General features: G+C 34.3%; 1 protein-coding gene across 1 annotated transcript; it reads left to right on the top strand.

The window, feature by feature from the left end:
* The first annotated feature begins 17,464 nt into the window (after positions 1 to 17,464).
* Positions 17,465 to 20,201, top strand: LOC115709632 (U-box domain-containing protein 19). Its single transcript, XM_030637781.2, has one exon. It carries the CDS (start codon positions 17,682 to 17,684, stop codon positions 19,752 to 19,754), a length of 2,073 nt encoding a protein of 690 aa, XP_030493641.2. The 5' UTR covers positions 17,465 to 17,681; the 3' UTR covers positions 19,755 to 20,201.
* Positions 20,202 to 21,652: the final 1,451 nt, after the last annotated feature.

Raw genomic sequence — 21,652 nt, 5'->3', positions numbered from 1 at the left:
AGAGTAGAATATTATTTAAAAAAGAAAAAAAAAAAAGTCTAGAATATCGCCACTTTTTTTTTTAGAATAAAACTGTTATATATTAGATGTTCAATTTTAAAATACAACGGTTAAAAAGAGGAGGTGTTTTCCCCAATCAAACACAATTTGTGTCCACCGAAAGAGCATACTTAACTAGCTTATGAGCATGAGTATTAGCAGATCTAACAACATGAGAAATCTGCACTCTTGAAAAATTGCTCACAAGATTACGAATATCAGATAAAATACAATGAAATTCAGAAACTAAGACATTAGAAGATTGCAATCCTTTTACCACTAAAAGTGAATCCGTTTCAATGTAATGCACCAGATATTGAAGATCAATCAGCCTCTGAAGGCTATAGAAAATTGCCAAAGCCTCTGATATTTCTAGTTTGTAGCATCTTTGGAAAGGAAGGGAGAAGGCTGCTAAAGTCTCCCCATCAGAGTTATGCAAAATGGCTCCTAAACCAGCTTTTGTTCTATTGTATTCATCGCAACAACGGTATTGAGTTTCAGCCGTCCTGAAGGAGGATTCATCCATTTTGGTGTAGTAGAAATGGGTCTTTGATTAAGTTCAATGGCACGTTGTCCTCCTTTGTTAGTATTACAATTTGCAGATTGATATTCAGCCACATAGTTTAAAGCGAATTGTAATAAGAGATCAGGCGGCTTTGATTTTCTTCCATGGAAGTCATTGTTTCTTCAAGCCACTTGTTCCAATTCTTGCTTGGTTAGTAAATCTGAGATATAAAAGAGAAGTGACTTACAAGAAGCATGATGATTCATTAGCTGTGGTATATGAATACCATACGAAAGCCACACTTTTTTCGCTCTTTTGCACGCAAAAAGAGCATGAAAAGTTGTTTCTTGGTGATAAGAACAAAGTGGGCATTTACTTGAATCAGCAATATGTCTTCTATGCAAAGTTGCAGCAACCGGAAGAACATCATGAAGAACTCGCCATAGAAAAATTTTGATCTTCGATGGTACCTTTAAAGACAAAAAATTTTTCCACCATTTTGATTCGGGAGTGGAGGTAGATCCATCTTCAATTTTGTGTAGCTGAAGTGATACTTGATATCCCGATTTGACATTGTACATTCCATCCGAAGTGCAGTGCCAAATGTGTTGGTCATGATGAGGAGTGTAACTTAGAGGGATGTCCAATATTCGTTGAGTATCAAAAGGAATGAAATATCGGGACAGTAAGGAGATGTTCAATGTGCGATCTGGAGTAATGAAGTTGGAGACATGCATTGATATGTCTGAATCCAGAAATTGTAGAGGTTTGAAAGGTAGTTGTTGTTGGGTTTTGTGCCTTAAATAAAACTCATTTCAATATAATCAAATTTACTAGTTAATAATGATCAAAAATAACATTTTATGTTGCATGGTTCACATGATTTATTTCATGATTGTTTAATGTATAAATTCTATTAAGTCCAAAACATATTTATTTGTTAATGATTATAGTGTTGTCAGCACAGTGGAATATAATCATGTTTATATGTTTGAAAGTTTAATGCCCTGATTTGTCAGATCACTGGATTTAGACTGGCATGACAATCAGCGATAGGTATGCTTACACCTTGGATAAGTGTTATGTCCTTTCCAGGGCATTGGAAAAGTTTACCAGTATCGGATGTATAGAGTATACATTGGAAGGGACCGATATTGAACTTTGATTAGATATGTTAAATTTACTGTAATATCTATTCAATTTAATATCACCTAGTTGATCCTAGATCAAATGATCTTAATCCTGATATGATTAGGTTCGATCTCAAGAGTATTATACATGTTCTTTGATTTGTTAGTTAAGCCTACTTTTGGGTCAGGGTAATACGTACATTTTGAGAACATGATAGTGCAATTGAGTAGGAGCGCTAAACATAGATATGGAATCTATAGCTTCTATAAGTATTTAGAAGTGAAACGGTGATTTCCTTCGAGCTTGCTAAATAGAGATAAATGATAGAACGTTCATTTTAATAATTATATTATTTCACTAAAATATCATTTATATGTGGGCAAGTGTTTTAAGGATAAAATACATTGAAAGGGTGTAACGGTAATTTTATCCCTATACAATGTAGATCATCTATAGAGGATCATTGATTATTGGGATTATAATTATGGATAATTAATAGCGTATCTATATCGTGGAACATATAGAGCGTTCTATATGACTGAGAGTGCAATTTCAAGTTCTATGCGTGGATGCAACAAGGAATTAATAAGTCAGTGGATTTACTTGGTAAATTCTTGATCTGCTTATTGGAAGCTCGGTTATATAGGCCCATGGTCCCCATACTAGTTGAGACCATACTGCTTGTAAGACTCAGTTAATTGATTTTAATTAATCAATTATAATTCTAAAATTAGACTATGTCTAGTTTATGAATTTTCACTAAGCAAGGGCAAAACAGTGAAGAAAAGAGATTTTAGGTTTTATTTATTAATTGGAAGACTTTATTGTGTCTAATTAATAAATATATTAAATGACAATATTATTTAATAATTAATTTTTAGTTATTAAATAATTAGAATTGGCATTTAAGTGGTTAAATTGGAAAATTGACGTTTTTGAAAAAATAAGATGGAAAAATGACAAAATGGAAAAATTACAAAGTGGGCCCATTATCCAACCTAGGGCCGGTAACACTAAGGAATTTAACATTTATTTTTCTATTATTTTAATGCTAATTAAATCTAACCTAAACCTAGGTAGTTACCTATAAATAGATAGTGATGGCTTCAGGAAAAGATGACACATCTCATTCCTTCAGAGAAAAATTCTAAGCCTTCTACCTATACCCTAGCCGCCACCCTCTCTCTCTCTTTTCTACTTCATATTATTCAGCCTTGAGTGATAGAGTCAGTGCCCACACACATCAAGTGGTATCTCAATCATAGTGTGGAAGATTGTGAAGAATCCAATCAACAAGAAGGAAAATTAGGCTAAAGGAAGGAGAAAAAGAGATCCAGGTTCAGATCTTGATAATGCTCTGCTACAAAAAGGAATCAAGGGCTAGAGATCTGAACGGAAGGAGTCATTATATTCCGCTGCACCCAATGTAAGGTTTCCTAAACTTTATATGTGTATTTCATTATTTTAGAAATTCATATTAGGATGTTAATGAAACATACTTGGTAGTAAATCTAGATCCTGGTAAAATATTTCCAACAGTTGTTTTAAGCAGCCAGCCATCTAATGCAGCAGAAATATTTTCCCCAGTTCCAACCTTCCATCTAAGACCATTTTTAAGCAATTCTTTTTCCCAAACTATACCTCTCCATGTCATAGAGGGATAAGTTCCAACCTTAGCTTCCAAGAAACTCGTATTAGAGAAATGTTGGTGCTTAGACAGAGTACTAAGTAATGAGTTTGGATTGGAAAAAATCCTCCATGCTTATTTCGCTAATAAAGATTGGTTGAAATGAACAAAGTCACGAAAACCCAAGCCTCCTTCACATTTTGCATGACATAAAGTATCCAATTTTTCCAATGGATACCTGTTCCTGTGGCATTCGAAACCCACCAAAATCTATTCATCTTTTTTTTTTTTTCAATTTGATCAATTAAGTTTTTTGATAGTTGGAAACAACTCATAGCATAGGTAGAAATTGATTGCATTACTGCTTTCAGGAGAATTTCTGTCCCCTAACCGAAAAATAGCTTCTCTTGCCATGAATTAAGAAGTTTCCAGATTCTGTCTGTGATGTTTTGGAACAATATCTTCTTGTCTTTTCCAGAATATGATGGTAAGCCCAAGTATTTCTCATGTAGAGGTTGAATTGGCATTTAAAATATCTGGTGGAATCTTGATTTGTCATCTCTGTTGGTATTTGGAGAGAAAGATAGACTTAATTTTGATTGATTGATGAGCTGTCCAGAAGCTTTGCAATAGAAGTCCAGAGAACGTTTTAGTGAAATACCAGAGGAGCGCTATTAGCTTTGCAAAGAATGAGGCTGTCATCTGCAAAGAACAGGTGTGTGATGGATGGTGCATTCCTTGTGATTCAAAGTCCTTAAAAATTACTAAGAATTTCTTCATATTGTAGCACCCAAGATAAGGCCTCTAAACAAATGATAAAGAGGTAAGACAATAACGGGTCACCTTATCGAATTCCTCTCTCTGGAATAAGGTTTCCTTGAATTTCACCATTAACCAAAAAAGAATAAGATACAAAGTTGATGCATCTTACAATCAGATCCACAATAATGGGGGAGAAACCATAGCAAGCATCATTTTTTCAAGAAAAATTCATTCCACACGATCAAATGCTTTTGTCATGTCAAGTTTCATTACTGCATAACCCACTCGGCCTCGTCTTTGATTTTTTAAGGAGTGTAGAAGCTCAAATGCAACCAAAACATTATCAGTTATAAGTCTCTGTGGAAGAAAAGCACTCTGAGTGTTTGATATGACACGGGAAAGTACTAGTTTCAGCCGTAGAGCAAATGTTTTTTATATTAATTTGTATAGGACTGTACAGAGGCTGATTAGTCTATATTTTGAGATCAGAGTTAGCTTTTTGACTTTTGGAATGAGTGTGATCAAAGTTTTGTTAAGTGATGTTGGGTCAGCTCTATGGTTCAAAACATTAAGGACTGAGTTGGTGACCATTTCTCTAACAATGTGCCAATATTAGTAATAAAACATGACATAAAATCCATCAATTCCTGGGCTACTGTTGGTCTTCATTGATTGAAGAGTCCCATATACTTCTGCAGCAGTGAAAGTTCTGGTAAGAGCTTGGTTATTTTTGTCTGTGTTGACAGTAGGTGCTGTATGAAGAACATATGCAATGGCATTCGGATCCGCTCCTTCCGTTGTGTAAATATCAAGATAATGTTGCTGGATTATTCTTGAAATTTTAGCCTTAGAAGAATGTATCATACCAGTAGCATCAGTCAAACTTGTGATTTTATTATTGTTCTTCCGTGTATTGGCACGTTGATGAAAGTATTTAGTGTTGGAGTCACCAACTTGTAACCAATCAATGCGGATTCTCTGTTGCCAATATTCTTCTTCTTGTGCAAGTAAATTCTCCAAGATATTCTTAGATTGGTGAAGCTCAGAGAAATGGGATGGAGATGTATCATAGGAGTCTTGCAAGTTCTGAACCACGGAATGAGAAGATTTGATTTTTCTAGGCAGATCTCCAAACTTCTGATGGTGCCAGGATTGAAGCTCTGAAGAGGTGGCTGCAATATTTTGTAGCAGGGTGTTGGTTGTAAGATCAGTCGTTTGTTTCCAACAGTTAGAAATAATAGCTTCACACTCAGGTTCTCTTAGCCATAATTTCTCAAAGTGGAATCGAGATTTGAATCTTGGTGGTGCTTCCTGGTTGTTGAGCACAACAGAGACAAGCAAAGCTCTATGGTCGGAGCTATAAAAGTCTAAATGCTTCAAAGTTGGCAGCTGAATTTGAGTTGTCCATGGTATATTCAAGACAACATAATCAAGGCGCTACTTGACATTAGCGTTGGATTGAGTATTGTTATGCCAAGTGAAAGTTTCTCCAATAAAGGAAAGTGGCGAGAGTCCACAATAGTCAAGAACATCACGGAAATCTTCGATTTGTTTGGTTGGTCGTGGGGGGCCTCCAAATTTATCATCAGCAGAAATGATCTCATTAAAGTCACCCATAATTAACCATGGAAGAAGTGGGGCAGAGTCATGAAGTCTTTTGAGAAGTGTCCAAGATAGATGCCTTGAAGATATAATGGGATTTCCATAAAACCAGAGACGTGCCATTGCGGTCCATTATTACACGACATATAACAGTCAACAAAGTTTATTGCATAATTGAGAATGGTTACATTGATGTGAGATTTCCATAAAAACATTAAACCACCCCCTAGGCCTGCCCTAGGAACTTCTATCCCATTAGGAAAATGTAAAACATTACGAAATTTAAAGAGGGAACCAGCTTTTAATTTGGTTTCTATAAGATATTACATCAGGACAATTTTGTTTAACGAGCAGTTTTAGCTGACGAAAAGCACGAGGACTGCTTGGCAGCCTGCGCCAAATGTGCATCCTTGGTGTCATCCTTCAATGAGAGATCAGAGAACTCAAAGGTCAGATTCACTGTTGGTTGTTGCAGAGTGTTGGTGGTATCAGCAAGAGGTGAACTTCGTGTGCGACATTTTTTTAGTACTTGTCTTGTCTGACATTTCCACTAGAAGAAATCAGCTGTCTTTCAGAGAAAACAGATGCCATTCGATTCTCATTAGCAGTAGTATGAATGAGATTAGGGAGTGTAGTCGAATTTGTCTCAATAGCAGCAACATTGCTTGAAGTATTTGGCTTAACAATAATGATGTTTGAGTCTACAACGGTTGCTGATATTCTGGGGGAATTGGTGTTTGTTGTATTTTCAAGATGCATGTAGGGCGGTGTAGTGTTGATTGAGAGTGGCACTGATTTTGCAGTGGATAAACGAGTGGTCAAAGGGACATTTGAAGATGCTACTATAGATTTAGTGATGGGCGTATTATCAGTAGCATTTGTAGGAGTCGTGTTGACATTGTTTCGTGAGCCATCAATGGTAAGACATATACTCGATGAGGCACCAAGTGTGTGGTGAGTAGTCTCAGAACCAGCAGACATTATTTTCTCAAGAGGAAAATTCAGATGTCTGTTAATGATATCATTTTGTGGCAGGACAACAGGCAGAGAAATCATAACAGTTTTTCCTTTTCCTTTAGGGGAGAGATGTTGAGTAAGTGTTGATGGTTGTATTGGGTGAGATGTGGAGGGTGCGACAGTGAGGTTCTTATCTTGTGGTGTCAAAACAGTAGGGGTAGAAGTGTTGTGATTGGAAATCATAACAGATTTACCTTTTCTTAAGGAGTGAGTTGTTGAGGAAGGGCTGGTGGTTGTCTTGGGTGTGATATTATGGGTGAAATAGTGTTTCTATCCAGTCGAGTAATAAAAGGCCAAGGTCCCGATTCGGAGAAATCTTGACCATATCGATCATATGCATTCCTTGGGAGAGCACCCCCCCCCCCTCCAACCAAGGTCCATAAGGCAAATCTGGATCAAGACCATTGCCAACTTTCTCTAAGAATTGAGGACATTTGCCAAAGACATGGCCTATAATGCCATAATCATAGCAGAAATCAGGTAGACGTTTGTAACGAAAATCTAGCCATAATTCATCATCCAACCAAGGAAGAGTTATTAATTGGCCTCAAAAAGAGGCTTAAAGACATCAATTTCCACTCTGATTCTTAAGAAGTGGCATGAACCCTCATTCAAGGAATCCTCAAGGACTTTAACAAAAGTACCAATGAGGTTACCAATAACCTTAGCAAGGCCTTCAGATTTACTTAGAAATGGTAAACGAAATACTTGAACCCAGAAGGGAGTAATTATTACCGATTCTATTGTGGCATTCTCCAGAGCACTTGGAAGACATAAGATCATATGAAGATTGTGGAAGTGCCATGGTTCTTTAGAAAGAACTCTTCTCAAATCGCCCTCACAATCGAATGTAATCCTTAGAGATTCACATTCATAATTAGATATATCCACTGCAAATCTACCCTGCCAATGTTTGGCGATGAAGATCTTGAGTTGCTTCGGGTTATAATCCTTTTTGGAGAAAATTCTGCAGAAAAGCCTATGAACTGCAGGCCTTGGAGTTGGAGCACCAACATTTGAAATATTAAAGACTTCTTTTTCTCGTGTAGTAAGAGCACTGAGAATATCTGGGTGAAAGGATTCCATAACAGAATCAAAGAGGATGAATCTCGGAGCAGCAGTTGTAGTCAAAATAAGGAGAAGTAGGGGAAGAAGAAGGAGTGGTAGGAGCAGTTTATGGGTCAAAGGTTTTAAAAAAGACAAAGCAAGGGAAGAAGAAGGAGTGGCGGGAGCAGTTTATTGATCAAAGTTTTTAAAAATAGGAAAGGAAAACAGTTAAAAAGAAAGAAACGATATCAACTGCCACAGAGCAAATTTTTGCGCAGACAAGCTCTCATCGAGATAATTCTAGAATATCGACAGCTTCACCATTACTGACCACAGTTGAAATTGTTAGAAATTTTATAAATAATACGAAGCATATATTATCATGTATGACGTGCAGAATTAAATCAAACATATATGTACTATAAACAAAGGATCGATATATTTTTAGTCATTGATTCTTTTAACTTTAGTCCTACATAAACGTTGGATCGGTAAATGAAAAAAAAACTGACCAGTGTAGGTAATCAGGCTTCCAAGTTCTCTCTACTCTCTTTAAAAGAATTTACTGTGTTTCACAAAATAAGCAGTGAACTTGGGACAGAGATCCTATATTTATATAAGTGGGACCTTTAATCAAAGTCTCCACAATTAATTGTCAGAATATTTTGACAATCAATTAGAAAATTAAATTAATTGGTGAATAAAAACTGACCATATATAGAATATTTATATTTATTAAATAATTGATTTGGAATCAATTTTAATGAATATGAAATATTCATACATCTAAAAATTAATTAAATGATTTTATACTTAATATAAAAAATATTTGAATTTTCTCCCACTTGGTCAGCATTTAGATTTACCACGTAAATTTAATGTTCCTCATTACACAATACATATGAATCATAGTGTTAGGTTCTCATTATATATCGAGTATTATCTTCCATGTATTACAATATATTCATTAAATAATAATGTAATTTATGTGGCAATGTACTTAAACAAATAAACCCTAAACTTTATGTTTATTCTGGTCCTCTAAAGATAATTTTCTCAGATGAAATTAAGGTCCACATGAATATGAAAAAATATTAAAATTAGAGTTTCATTGAATAATTTTAGTTGTGCAACCAAAAACTACATAAGGGGTAACTGAATCCCATATTTACTTTATAATCCTTGAATTTGTGTTGCGACATGACTTTAGTGAAGAATATTGTGATACTCAATTCAGTGTCGCGTGTTTGATGACCACTTATCACGCATTTTTATGACTAAATACTTAATATCGATATGCATGCTTTGACCAATACTCTTATAGTTCTTAGCCATAAATAATGTAGTTGAATTTGTCATAAAATTTTCTTAATGGCCTGTGTTAACGCAGATTTTTGTGAACTGAAATATTAGCCTTTTTGTAACAAATATAGAATTTATTGTACAGTAATTAATTACTAAATAAGTAATAAATAACAAGAAGATTTTAACGTGGTTTGAATTTAAATCTTTATAGTCCACGATTCCATCTTATTAAGGATAAATATATTTAAATACAGAATACAATGATGTAATTTAGCAATAGTATCTTTTTTTCTCTCTAAAATTTTCCGTCCTTTTACCTTGGGTTCTGTCCCTATTTATAGATACTCAGGGTGACAGTTATTTTCTTGGAATCTATTCATTTAAAATTGCTTATGAAACGTGGACATTTCTCACATTTCAACTTTAAGCACATGGGAAAATATTAAATGATTGTTCAACTGCTTTTTGTCTTTATCTAAAGACGATTATGTTGACTATGTTGGATAGTTCTCGTTGATTGCAGATTATCTTTCTTAAGCATCCTTGTAGGAAAAATATTAAGTGCTAAGATACAATGTGTCCTACAATTCTACTTTGTCGTTCGAAATGTATTTGCGAGACGGTTACTTCCACATGTCAAAAGCGAGGTGAGTAGATATTGAAGTTGATTCCACTCCTAAAACATACTCATGAGTATGTGGATCAATAAGCTACAAGCTCTTACTCACAAGTAAGTGAATCAATGAGTTGCAAGCTCTTTGTTTACTCGTTCTAAATAACTTTCATTGTGTATTTTGTTTATCCTGAGATGGACTTGTTGTCTCACCAGTCTCAGTTAATAGTTATAATTCACATCTCGTTATTACCTATATGGCAGCAAGTTTGAATATTTCTATTAATTGTAATTCTCGAGGCGAGTTATTCAATGTGCATTTAATAATGCACGGCTTGGGCTGGTTCATATTCCAGCCATGGTACACGTGTCAGTTTCTTATTGCTAGCCAAAATATAGGTATAACAATTGATTGGTGTACATATGTTATACATTCAAATTTCTTAAATGTATTAGGTTGGGAGTTCCGTTGTACCACATTTCATAAGGTATTTTTAGGTCTATAACTCTATTCGGGCTCCTGTTTGCAAGGTAGGTTGTGGTTGCTAAGGCTTCCCCCCAAAATGGTTTTTCTAATCCAAAACTAAACAGTAAACATCTAACTGTATTCAACAAGATTCGTTTCATTCTTTCAGCAACACCATTTTGCTCTGAGGTTTTCACTACGGTTCTATGCCTAGTGATTCCAAACTCTTGACACATCTTGTCAAATTTGGAGTTAATAAACTCCAACCCATTATCAGTCCTAAGGTTCTTAATTTTAAGATTAGATTGGTTTTCTACTTGAGTTTTCCAATTTCTAAACTATTCCAGACACTCATCCTTAGTGGTTAACAAGTAGGTCCAAATACACCGACTGTAATCATCAATTATGGAAAGAAAATATTGTTTACCGGAGTGAGTAGGCACCTTGTATGGTCCCCAAAGGTCAGCGTGGACATATTCAAGTATCATTTAAGTTCTGTGCGTTGCTGGAGTGAACTTCAACTTATGTTGTTTCCCTAAAACACAAGCTTCACAAAATGGTAAGGCACAAGAGTCTAAATTTTCAATGATACCTTGTTTGTACAATTCTTTGAGGCCTTGTTCACTAATATGTCCAAGTCTGTGGTGCCACAACTTCATATCCAATTCTAGTCTGGGACAGTTTCTCCAATTGGAGAACGTACAAGCCATTTATCTTTTTACCTTTCATTACTACCCAAGAACCTTTGGTGATCATCAAGCTTCCATGCATGGACTTGTATTTGTATCCTTCATCTTCAAGCGCACCCAGGGATATGAGGTTTTTTCTAAGGTCTAGGATGTGCCTTATGTTCATCAGCATCTTGATTCCACCATCATGTTGTTTGATGTCCACTTTCTCGGTTCCAATGACCCTAAAAGAATGATCATTTCCTATTAGAACTCTACCTCCATCAATTGATCTATAGTTAAAAAATTACTCTCGACTTGGACACATGTGATAAGTACATTCGGAGTCGAGAATCCATTTTCTGTTCATTGAAGACTCTGAGATAGAGAACAACTCTCCATCAGTGGAGAAATCATCACTATCTTCTGCTATTGTAGCAGAATCCTTCCCATGGTGATGGTGCCGGAAGTCCTTCCTATCTCCATTGTAAGATTTGTTGAAGCCTTGTTGCTCCTTGTACTTATTGCAATCTTTGCAAGTGTCTAGATCATCCACAGAAGTAACACTTCCTTATTTCCTTCTCTCTAGACTTTGATCTTGATTGAGAGTGATGGTATTTACTCTTTGAACTCACTTTCTTGGGTGATCTTCTTCTTGCCAAATACACTTCTTCTTTCTTGGATTCCTTTTCCAACTTTAATTCCAAATCTTTCGACTTAAGTGCAGTAAGAACATCTTCCAATGGAATAACATCCTTGCCATACTTGATGGCTGCCTTGACCTCTTGATATGCGATTGGAAGTGATCTCAACAGGATGATGATCTGGCTTTCTTCATCAACCTTGTGATTTATGTTAGCCAAACCTACAATAATCTTATTAAATCTATCAATGTTATCATGTAAAGAAAGAGAAGAAGTCATTTAGAACCCGTATAATCTTTCTAGCAAATTGATCTTGCTAGCTATCGATGGTTTTAAGTATAACTCTTCTAATTTATTCCAAACTCCTTTATCTACCTTTTCTACGATGAGTTTCCTTTAAACACTATTTGATAGATACATGATGATCGTGTAGTACGCCATCTCCTCCATTTCTACTTTTTCCTTTGGTTTCTTTTCTATCAATAATTTCTCATCTCCAATAACCTTGGACACTTTCTGGTACACTAGGATTCCTTTTAGACTTTCTCTCCATAGCGCAAAGTCTGCAGTTCTATCAAACTTCTCCAATTCGAATCTCTCCATTGATAACATCCAAGATTTCTTCAAGAATTGCAGCGGAATGAATCTTTGTTCTGCGTTCTTGATCGATTACCTAGCTCTGATTTGTGGAAAAATTACGACTAAATGTGCATAATCAAATAAAAAAAAACTCTAAATAATCAAAAATAATTAGCAATGACAAGATTATCAAATCAAAAACAACAATCGGATGAAAATATAGGTGAATAGAGTAATGAAAACCAAAAAACAGTAAATGCAGAAATTAAAGAATTTTAACACCAGGATATATATTGGGTTCAAGTTCGATAGATCGGTGTGATCTATGGCTCTACTCCAGTTTTGGAACACTACTGAAATCCTTCTTTATTGATTAAGCAAGAATATGTACAATACAATCGAGACAAGATTCTCTGTTGAGTTCTCACTAAGTGTTTCAACTCTCACACTTACACCCAAGAATCTTTTTCATCTACAGAAGATTGTTCTTACGAAATTCAAACCCAATCTCTCTTTTCTCTGCACCTCTCTCTCTACCTCTCAATATTTTCTCTCTCAAACTCTCAATCTCATTTTTCTGAGTTCTTTATCTCGTGTCTCAAAATAACAAAGTCAAGGTGGTATTTATAGGCTTAGGATCATCATGATCCTAAAGTCGGTGGCTGCAAGAAGCGAGGTTGTTAAGTTAGTTATAAATAACTAACTTAACAAACTCCTCATAGAGCGAAGTCTCCATGTCAGCTTAAGTACTCGACCCTTCAGGAACATATATGAGCTTCCAAACTCACAGACTATCCGGCTCTACCATCCCAAGAGTGACAACTAGCCAGCTGGAATCTCTTTTCAGGGGAGGGCTAGTTATCCTGAAGATCGAACCCAGAATGGACATAATAGTCATTCGAGAATTCCCTTCTAGACTTGACTATCATTCCACAAGACTCTTTCCAAAACTGGCAACCGCGAGTGAAAACTTTTCAGAAATAGTGTCTGTAGAGACTTATTTATTTAGAGAAACTATACCACAAATACGTATATATATATTTGTAGCTAGAATGTATATATGTTCCACTCCTAGTGTATACATATAAATATAAGTATAAATATTATATATTTATAATTGTAAGAGATGATTAATGAGCAAGATGAGAGAGCTTATAGTACTCAATAAACTACTAACCGAAATGAAGAACTAACGAATTGTAAATAATACAAAATAGTATATAAAAAACTGTTGTAACTTTATTGGTACAAGTTGAAGATGCATAGCATATTGGTCTTTGAATACCACACATGACCAGGAACAAGAGCCCAACAATATTTCTTCCCAATTATTGCTTGTAATTTACATATATGCTATTCATTTAATCTACAAAGTTTTTGTTTTGTATTTTCTTGGGGATAAACTAGCCGAAAGGGAAAAGTAGAGCTCAAACTTTGATTAGATATTTCTTGAAAGCCAAGCAAAACTCATCATAACACCAAGTTTTATGTTTTTGTCTTCTTAATATATATACTTAATTATTATATATGTATATAGTTTATGTATTGGTAACGCGTGGACGTTAATCATTAATTATAACAATTTATACTAATGCTTATAACTATACTTACATTTACATTAATTTAATCACAGAATTAAAATAATGAGAAGTAATTATCCATTTTACTTGTAAAAGCAAACTGGTGTCGTTTTCTACAACAAATTAAGGGTGATTCACTGATTTGCATGCTGACATGGTTTTACAAATATAACTAATATAATAAATAAACAAAATACTCAAATATATATATATATATATATATAAATATATATATATGACAGGTGTTGAAAGCTGTATATAAATTATTCACTATTTTATTACAGCATAATAAATTATACAAACATTGACCATATACTATAAAATCTAAAAGATATTACTTTGTAAATTTTTCGGGTTAATATCAAAAATGTTCTTGGAATTTCCTAAGACCAGCTAGTAGTGGATACGCCACTTTTAGTTTACTAAAAAGCAAATTTATATTTATAATAATAATAATAACAAAATTATTTTTTTGGTGGATCAGAAAACCTAATTAATTACAAGTTTAAAATAATTAAATATGCATGAAAGGTTCTTTATTTATTTTTAATTGAAACGCGTTTCAAAAACATGTCTGGTAACGAATGGTCCACGTATCATCATTATTATTATTATTATTATTATTATTATTAAGCCCTAACTTGATATATGATCAATATCACTATCATGGTTTTGTATGGCGTCGAAGAAAAATCTTTTGCGTTGTTAGCATATGTTCGTGGCCACAATTAATTAGAGTAATTAATTTATGATTACATGAATTAAGATCCAGGCAAGTATTAATTGGATTGAAAATGACTTTTATTAAGATGAGGTACGTACGTAGAAAGAAACTATATGGTTCAAATAAATAGAAAATTCTAGAACAAATACTCATGATTCTCACTACTTTTGCCTCATCGTAGTTAACTAATTTTCAATTTTGTGTCGGCAAGTCTAGAATCACTCCGTTCAGTTATATATGAATTTATATTATATATAAGAGAACCCATTATAATATCATGATCATGATCATACTTCTCCTTTGAATTTTAATTAATGTCTATATAGTACAAAATGTTTATGTGGTGTATATATATATGTACTCTAAATATATATGCTGTATAACCTATTTTGACTTTTTAGCAATAAGACTGATCAGCTGAGTATTTAATCTTTCACTGTGAATTATATTTTATTAGGTATAATTCTTGCAAGTAATTTTAATAAAAGGGTGAATACTGATTTGTAAGGTTTATATGTTACACTTAGCAGTTATTAAGTTTTAACCAACATAATTAATAAGTATATTAATTAAATTTATCAGACAAAATATTTTAATAAATGGTTAAGATTAATATATATTTATAAAAATATTAATATAGATTAATCAATACCCATATATATAAGTTTTTGATTTTTTAGAGAAACACTAAGGGACACTTTAAGTTCCTTAACATGAGAAATTTGATTTTATATGCTTACAAAATTAAAAAAATTTATTCTTAAACCAAAAATTTAAACCCTTAAAAAATTATGCCTTTTTTTTCAAAACCCCAAAAATACCCCCTCACAATTCTCTCTCTCTGCATCATCTCTCTCTCTATCTCACATCCCAACCGCCCACCCTCACCACCACCTCCGACCTCCATCCTCCGACCACCCGCACCAACACCCCGACCCAGCCCCACTCTCTCGGATCGCCCAAAAGTCGCACCCCGAAATCTCTTTCTCTCTTTGAAATCGCAGAAAAAAAAAATTGCCCCCAGGTCCGATGGTCGGACCATGGGGTCCGACCAATCGGACCCATCGGACCCATGGTCCGACCATCGGACCTCGGAGCAATTGTTTTTTTTTTTTTTTTTTTTTTGCGTTTTCAGAGAGAAAAATTGCTCCGAGGTCCGATGGTCGGACCATGGGTCCGATTGGTCGGACCCCATGGGGTCCGACCATCAGACCTGGGGTAATTTTTTTTTTCTGCTATTTCAGGGAGAGGAAGAGATTTCGGGGTGCGACTTTTGGGCGGTCCGAGAGAGTGGGGCTGGGTCGGGGTGTTGGTGTGGGTGGTCGGAGGTCGCGGTGAGGGTCGGAGGTCGGAGGTCGGAGGATGGAGGTCGGAGGTGCTGGTGAGGGTGGGCGGTTGGGATGTGAGATAGAGAGAGATGATGCAGAGAGAGAGAATTGTGAGGGGATATTTTTGGGGTTTTGAAAAAAAAAAAAGCATAGTTTTTTAAGGGTTTAGATTTTTGATTTAATAATAAATTTTTTTAATTTTGTAAGCATATAAAATTAAATTTCACCTTAACATATATATTGGACACTTTAAGAAACGTAATAGTCATGCATATATCAATCTATATCTTTAATACAAATCAGTTCCTCAAAAAAAAAATCTATATCTTTTATCTAGTTGAGGATCATTCAAGTGGTCATACAAACCTATTTATCTATTTTATTATTTTTTTATATATTAAAAAAAAAATAAGATAAAAAACCATTTTCCTATATTAATTAAAGTGAAACAAGTAAAATATAGAGCAATTTGCGGCGAAACCCCTTATGTTTTGATTTTTATACACTTAACCCCCTTATCTTTATTTTTGGTGGCAAAACCCCCTTATGTTTTAATTTTTATACACTTAACCCCCTTATCTTTTTTTTTTGTGGCAAAACCCCCTTATGTTTTTATTTTTATACACTTAACCCCCTTATCTTTTTTTTGGTGGCAAAACCCCCTTATGTTTATTTTTCTTTGCAAATTTGACACGCCAGTTAAATATTACCGTTAAATATCAACTGCATGACGACTGTATACACCTTTGTATATGTAACGGTAAAACCTCGAAGTCGATACAGTAGTAATCCGGTTAGTATTTAACGGTAATATTTGACTAAAACTTTAAATTTGCAAAGAAAAATAAACTGAAGGGTTTTGCCACCAAAACAAAAGATAGAGTGGTTAAGTGTATAAAAATTAAAACATAAGGGGTTTTTGCCACCAAAAAAAAAAGATAAGGGGGTTAAGTGTATAAAAATTAAAACATAAGGGAGTTTTGCCACCAAAAAAAAAGATAAGGGGGTTAAGTGTATAAAAATTAAAACATAAAGGGGTTTCGCCGCAAATTGCTCTAAAATATATGATATATTCCAAACAGTTTGTTGAATTTATTTATAATTTTTTTTTTTTTTTGTAGAAAGACAACTAAACAAAAAAATTACAAATTTTTAATTTATCCTCAACTTCTTCAGAAGACGAGAATATATAGACCAAACAACTATTAGAAACCAAAATATTTTGTAATTAGATACTTCTTTTGATCAATTTTATTAAAAGCAATATTCTTTAGAAAGAAAGAAAAAAAAAACACCATTACTACTCATTTATCTTCTACCTTCATAATCAAGTTCTTTCATTTGCTTATCAATTATTTTTCGGCAATTTACAAAAATAAAAAATCATCCAAAAAAAAATAATAATACAGAATAAAATAAAGTCAGCCATTGATTACGTAGGATTGAATAGTCTGACTCGGATAACAGAACCCATTACCCAGGTAACGAGTCATCCGTTAACTCGGCCACGTGTCCCAGTCGGTTACTAGGTCCCACAAAACTCGTCACTTCCTTCCTTCCTTTCCTATCTCAAACTCAAATTCAAAATATTTAAAAGCAAAAAACAAAATAAAAAAAACGACGACCACATTCACATTGTTCTAAAACCCGAAAATAAAAAAGCTTAAATAACAAACGCACAGTATCCGTACGACTTGGAACAGTAACCCGATATTTTTTACAGAATCCAAACTAACTAACTCTAAACAGATGGACTCGATCCAAGAAACCTGATAAAAGCCAACACAAACACCACACGTGTCTCCAGCCACGTGTCGCGCTGAAACCCTGTTTCCATTCATCTTCTGAGTCTTCACGCGGTCAAAATTCACCTACGACAACCGTACCAGTGGCTACCACGTGTACCTATTCATAGTCATAGGTAGGCCCCACCGTTGGTGATATTATCTTGTGCCACCTGAACCCGTAACTACTTAACATACAGATTCATTCAGTTACGATTCTTCAAAGTATCGAAACATTAGAATTTTTCTTCTTCAATTCAATGATTCAAAGATCTCATCAGAATGATCGCCGGAGCTTGAATTTCCCGGCGGTTCATCCCTGCGAAGCAATTTCACAGGGGACTCTGCTAAGCTCACTTCTTTCTCTATCCCAAGCTATATGCGATTTCCACTCCAAGCTCTTCGCATCACAGAGAAGAAACGCCAGAGAAGCTATTCGTCAGGTTGGAGTACTCCTCGTCTTTTTTGAGGAGGTTTTGGACCGAGGCTCGATTCTCTCAGACTCATCGCTCCTCTGCCTCTCCGAAATTCACCATACCTTCCAGAAAATTCAGTTCCTGTTAGAAGATTGCTCCCGTGAAGGTTCCAGGCTATGGATTCTAACCAAGTGCAAGTTTGTCGCATCTCAGTTCAGAATTCTTTTTCAGGCTGTAGCGACGGCTCTGGACGTTCTTCCTCTGGATTCGATCGACGTTGGGGGTGAAGTGAAAGAATTGGTGGATTTGGTGGCTAAGCAAGCGAGGAGAGCAAAGTTTGAGCTAGCCAATGACGACGAACGAGTAGCGGACGAAGTGTTTATGATAATGTCTCAGTTCGAAAAAGGAATTGAACCTGAATTGAGATCGATTAAGCTTGTATTGGACTATCTTGAAATCAGAAACTGGTCTGATTGTAATAAGGAGATTAGATTCTTGGAAGAAGAAATTGGATACGAGTTTCCTGATTGCAAAGAGAGAGACGTTACGTATTTGAGCGGTTTGGTTGGATTGATGAGTTACAGCAGAGGAGTAATTTTTGAAGAATTCAATCATCATCGTCATCATCGAAACTCCAACGCCGAAGAGGATCAATTAGATACAAGGATGAATTTAGAGGGGCCAAGTTTTTTGAATCCAGATGACTTTCGATGCCCGATTTCACTAGAGCTAATGACAGACCCGGTTACTATCTCAACTGGCCAGACCTATGATCGCGTCTCCATTCAAAAGTGGCTCAAAGCAGGAAATCTAACCTGTCCAAAAACAGGGGAGAGACTTAAGAACACAGAATTGGTGCCTAATTCTGCTTTGAAAAGACTTATACAACAGTTCTGCGCAGGTAATGGCATTGCACTTACTAAATTGGGAAGGAACAACCGAGACCTGAAGGGCACAACTGTCCCCTCTTGTCGAATAGCCGTGGAAGCCATGAAATTCCTCTCTGAATTTCTAGTCCGGAGGCTTGTTTTCGGCAATGAGAGGCAGAAACACAAGGCTGCTTACGAGATTCGGTTGCTGGCTAACTCTAAAATCAACAATAGGTCTTGTTTGATCGATGCTGGCGCAATTCCTCCTCTGTTGAATCTTTTGTCATCTTCAACTGAAGCTTGTTCCCAAGAGAATGTAATTTCGGGGTTGTTGAAGCTGTCTAAGCACCCCAATGGCCGTGTATTGATCGTTGAGTGTGGGGGTTTACATGAAATTCTCGCTGTTCTTAAGCATGGTTTGAGCTTTGAAGCAAAACAAACAGCTGCGGCAATAATATTTTACATCTCTACGGTAAAAGAGTACCGAAAACTAATAGGAGAAATACCAGAGGCAATCCCAGCTCTGCTTGAGCTTATAAAGGGAGGAACAGCTTGTGGCAAGAAGAACGCCATCGTCGCCATTTTCGGGCTTATCTTCTTCCCGAAAAACCAGAAAAAGGTTATTGAAAATGGAACAATTCCAATACTTATTGACATTTTAACTCACTCGGACAAACCTGATCTAGTAACAGACTCACTGTCAGTTCTATCAACCTTAGCTGATAACGTAGAAGGAGCCAATTCGATTCTTCAAGCCTCTGCTTTGCCTCTATTCAAGAACACCCTTCAGTCCTCCTCTTCACGTGCCGCCAAAGAGCACTGCATTTCGACCTTACTTTCTCTGTGCAACAATTGCGGAGATGAAGTTGTTTCGGTCTTAGCTAAGGACCATTCACTAATGGACCTACTTTACTACAATACGGTGGATGGAACCCCTTTTGCGGGAAAGAAAGCTCGTTCACTCATCAAAATTCTTCATAAATACCGGGAAACAAGACCAGTCATGAGTTCGGCAGTTCAACACGAACAATTTGTTCGAGCAAGTTAAGGTTTGCCTAAAATTCTTAAATCTTTCTGTAAATATTTGCAGACTATATTTCTTTCAGGGTGTGGATTCTTTTTCCTTTTTCTTTTAGTTTAGGGTATTTTTTTTTTCTTATTATTGGACATTAGCTCGAGTTTTTTCAAGAGCTAAACAGTAAACATTGTCGTTCGTTGTGATCAGTGATGGTGATGGTACCACTGGCTGCCACAGTGTGGTGTTTAGATTCTTTTTAGATGGTATGGACTATGGAGATTCAAGTTAGGGATCAATAATTTGTACTTTGGAACTTGCTATTATAAAAGACCAAAGACTCGATTTAATGATTAATTCCTTCACTTTATAGGTTAACTTTGTCGTTTTGCCAAGTACACGTCGTTACAATACACGGAAATATTATGTCGTTTTCTTGTTTTATGTTTATATAAAGGCTGGACTTTTTCCCTTACCAAATCATGCACTTAATTAATTTTTTGTCTAATTTTATTTAATTTTATTATTTTATTGTTTATGTATTAAATCATGCTCCACAAACTTTGATATCTACCAAATCATACTATATGTATTCCTTGAATTTTCATCTATGTTAGAATTTTTTTTATTAAAATTAGACAAAAGTCTTTAAATCTAACAAATTCAGGAGAATTTTTAAAAACCTTAAAAATTCAAGAGGTATAATTTAATACATGTAAAAATTCGAGAGAAAAATTCCTAATTAGCTTTATATAAATAATAAAAGGATGCCATGCCAATTAGTCCATCTATTTATGAATTTTAATATGATAAATTATCCACTTTGTACCATTTAAGTGCCGTATAGCAGTTAACTATTATTGAAATTTTATACTAAATACTAATTTTTTTTAAAAAAATTATATTTATACTTACAAAGAAATTTATATTCATACTCTACTTAATTGTTTTTATTTTTTACTACTTTTTACTTATTAAACCTTCAATTTTTTCTTTCTTTTCTCTTCTCTTTCTATTTCTCTCTCTCTTTTTTTTTTTTTAATTCTCTCTTTTTTTTCTCAAATTAATTATTTTTTCTTTGTATATATATAAATATAGAACATCTTTTAATCAGTATTACTTGGCTACTAAAAAAATTTAACTATAAATATTAATTTTAAAATATTAAACCATTAGATTTTAGTCTAATAGCGAATAATAAAAGAGAAATTCAAATTTTATACTTAATTTAGCTACTTAATTAAAGAAAATATAAAAAAAATAATACTTCTTTTTACGCTATATCAAAAATATATTTATATGAAAAATATTTAAGTCAAATTCAACTTTTTTTTTTATCTTTTTTTTACGGGAAAACTTTTTTATAATTATTTTTTTTCAACTGATGGAACAACTCTAATGTAAAAATGAGAAGATTTTCTAATTAAATAGAAAAATTAATCATAAAAACTCAAATTTTTTTAATATTACCCATTCACGGGCAATACCCATTCAGAGTACATTTTTATATTTTGTTTACATTAAGAGTACACTTCTCAATGGGTATTACCCATATAAATATATATAATAAGTGTATATTTTAATATTTCGTTTTTCTAACACTCTTTCACTCTCTTACAAAAAAAAAAAAAATAATAAGAACACTCTTCCTATATTTTTTTTTTTTATCTTTTACATGGTTAATAAAAGTAGTATAATTTTTTTTGGATGTTTTGTAGTTTATTCAGGATTAATTTATGAATGATTTACATATTTTAATAAGATTGATGTCTTGTTATTTTTCTAGTTGATTTATAGTTATTTTTATGTTGTTGTTTAGGTGTATAATTGTTTTATAGTTATTTTTTGTTGTTTTTATGTGTTTTTTTTGTATAGTTTTTGTTTAGTTTATGTGTATTTTTTATCGTGTATATTTTCAGTTTATTCCAGTT

The sequence above is a fragment of the Cannabis sativa genome, chromosome 3, assembly GCF_029168945.1.
Source record: "Cannabis sativa cultivar Pink pepper isolate KNU-18-1 chromosome 3, ASM2916894v1, whole genome shotgun sequence".
In the NCBI taxonomy this organism is placed as follows: domain Eukaryota; kingdom Viridiplantae; phylum Streptophyta; class Magnoliopsida; order Rosales; family Cannabaceae; genus Cannabis; species Cannabis sativa.
Note: the sequence above shows the minus strand (reverse complement) of the source record. Positions and strands in the feature narration are given on the sequence as shown.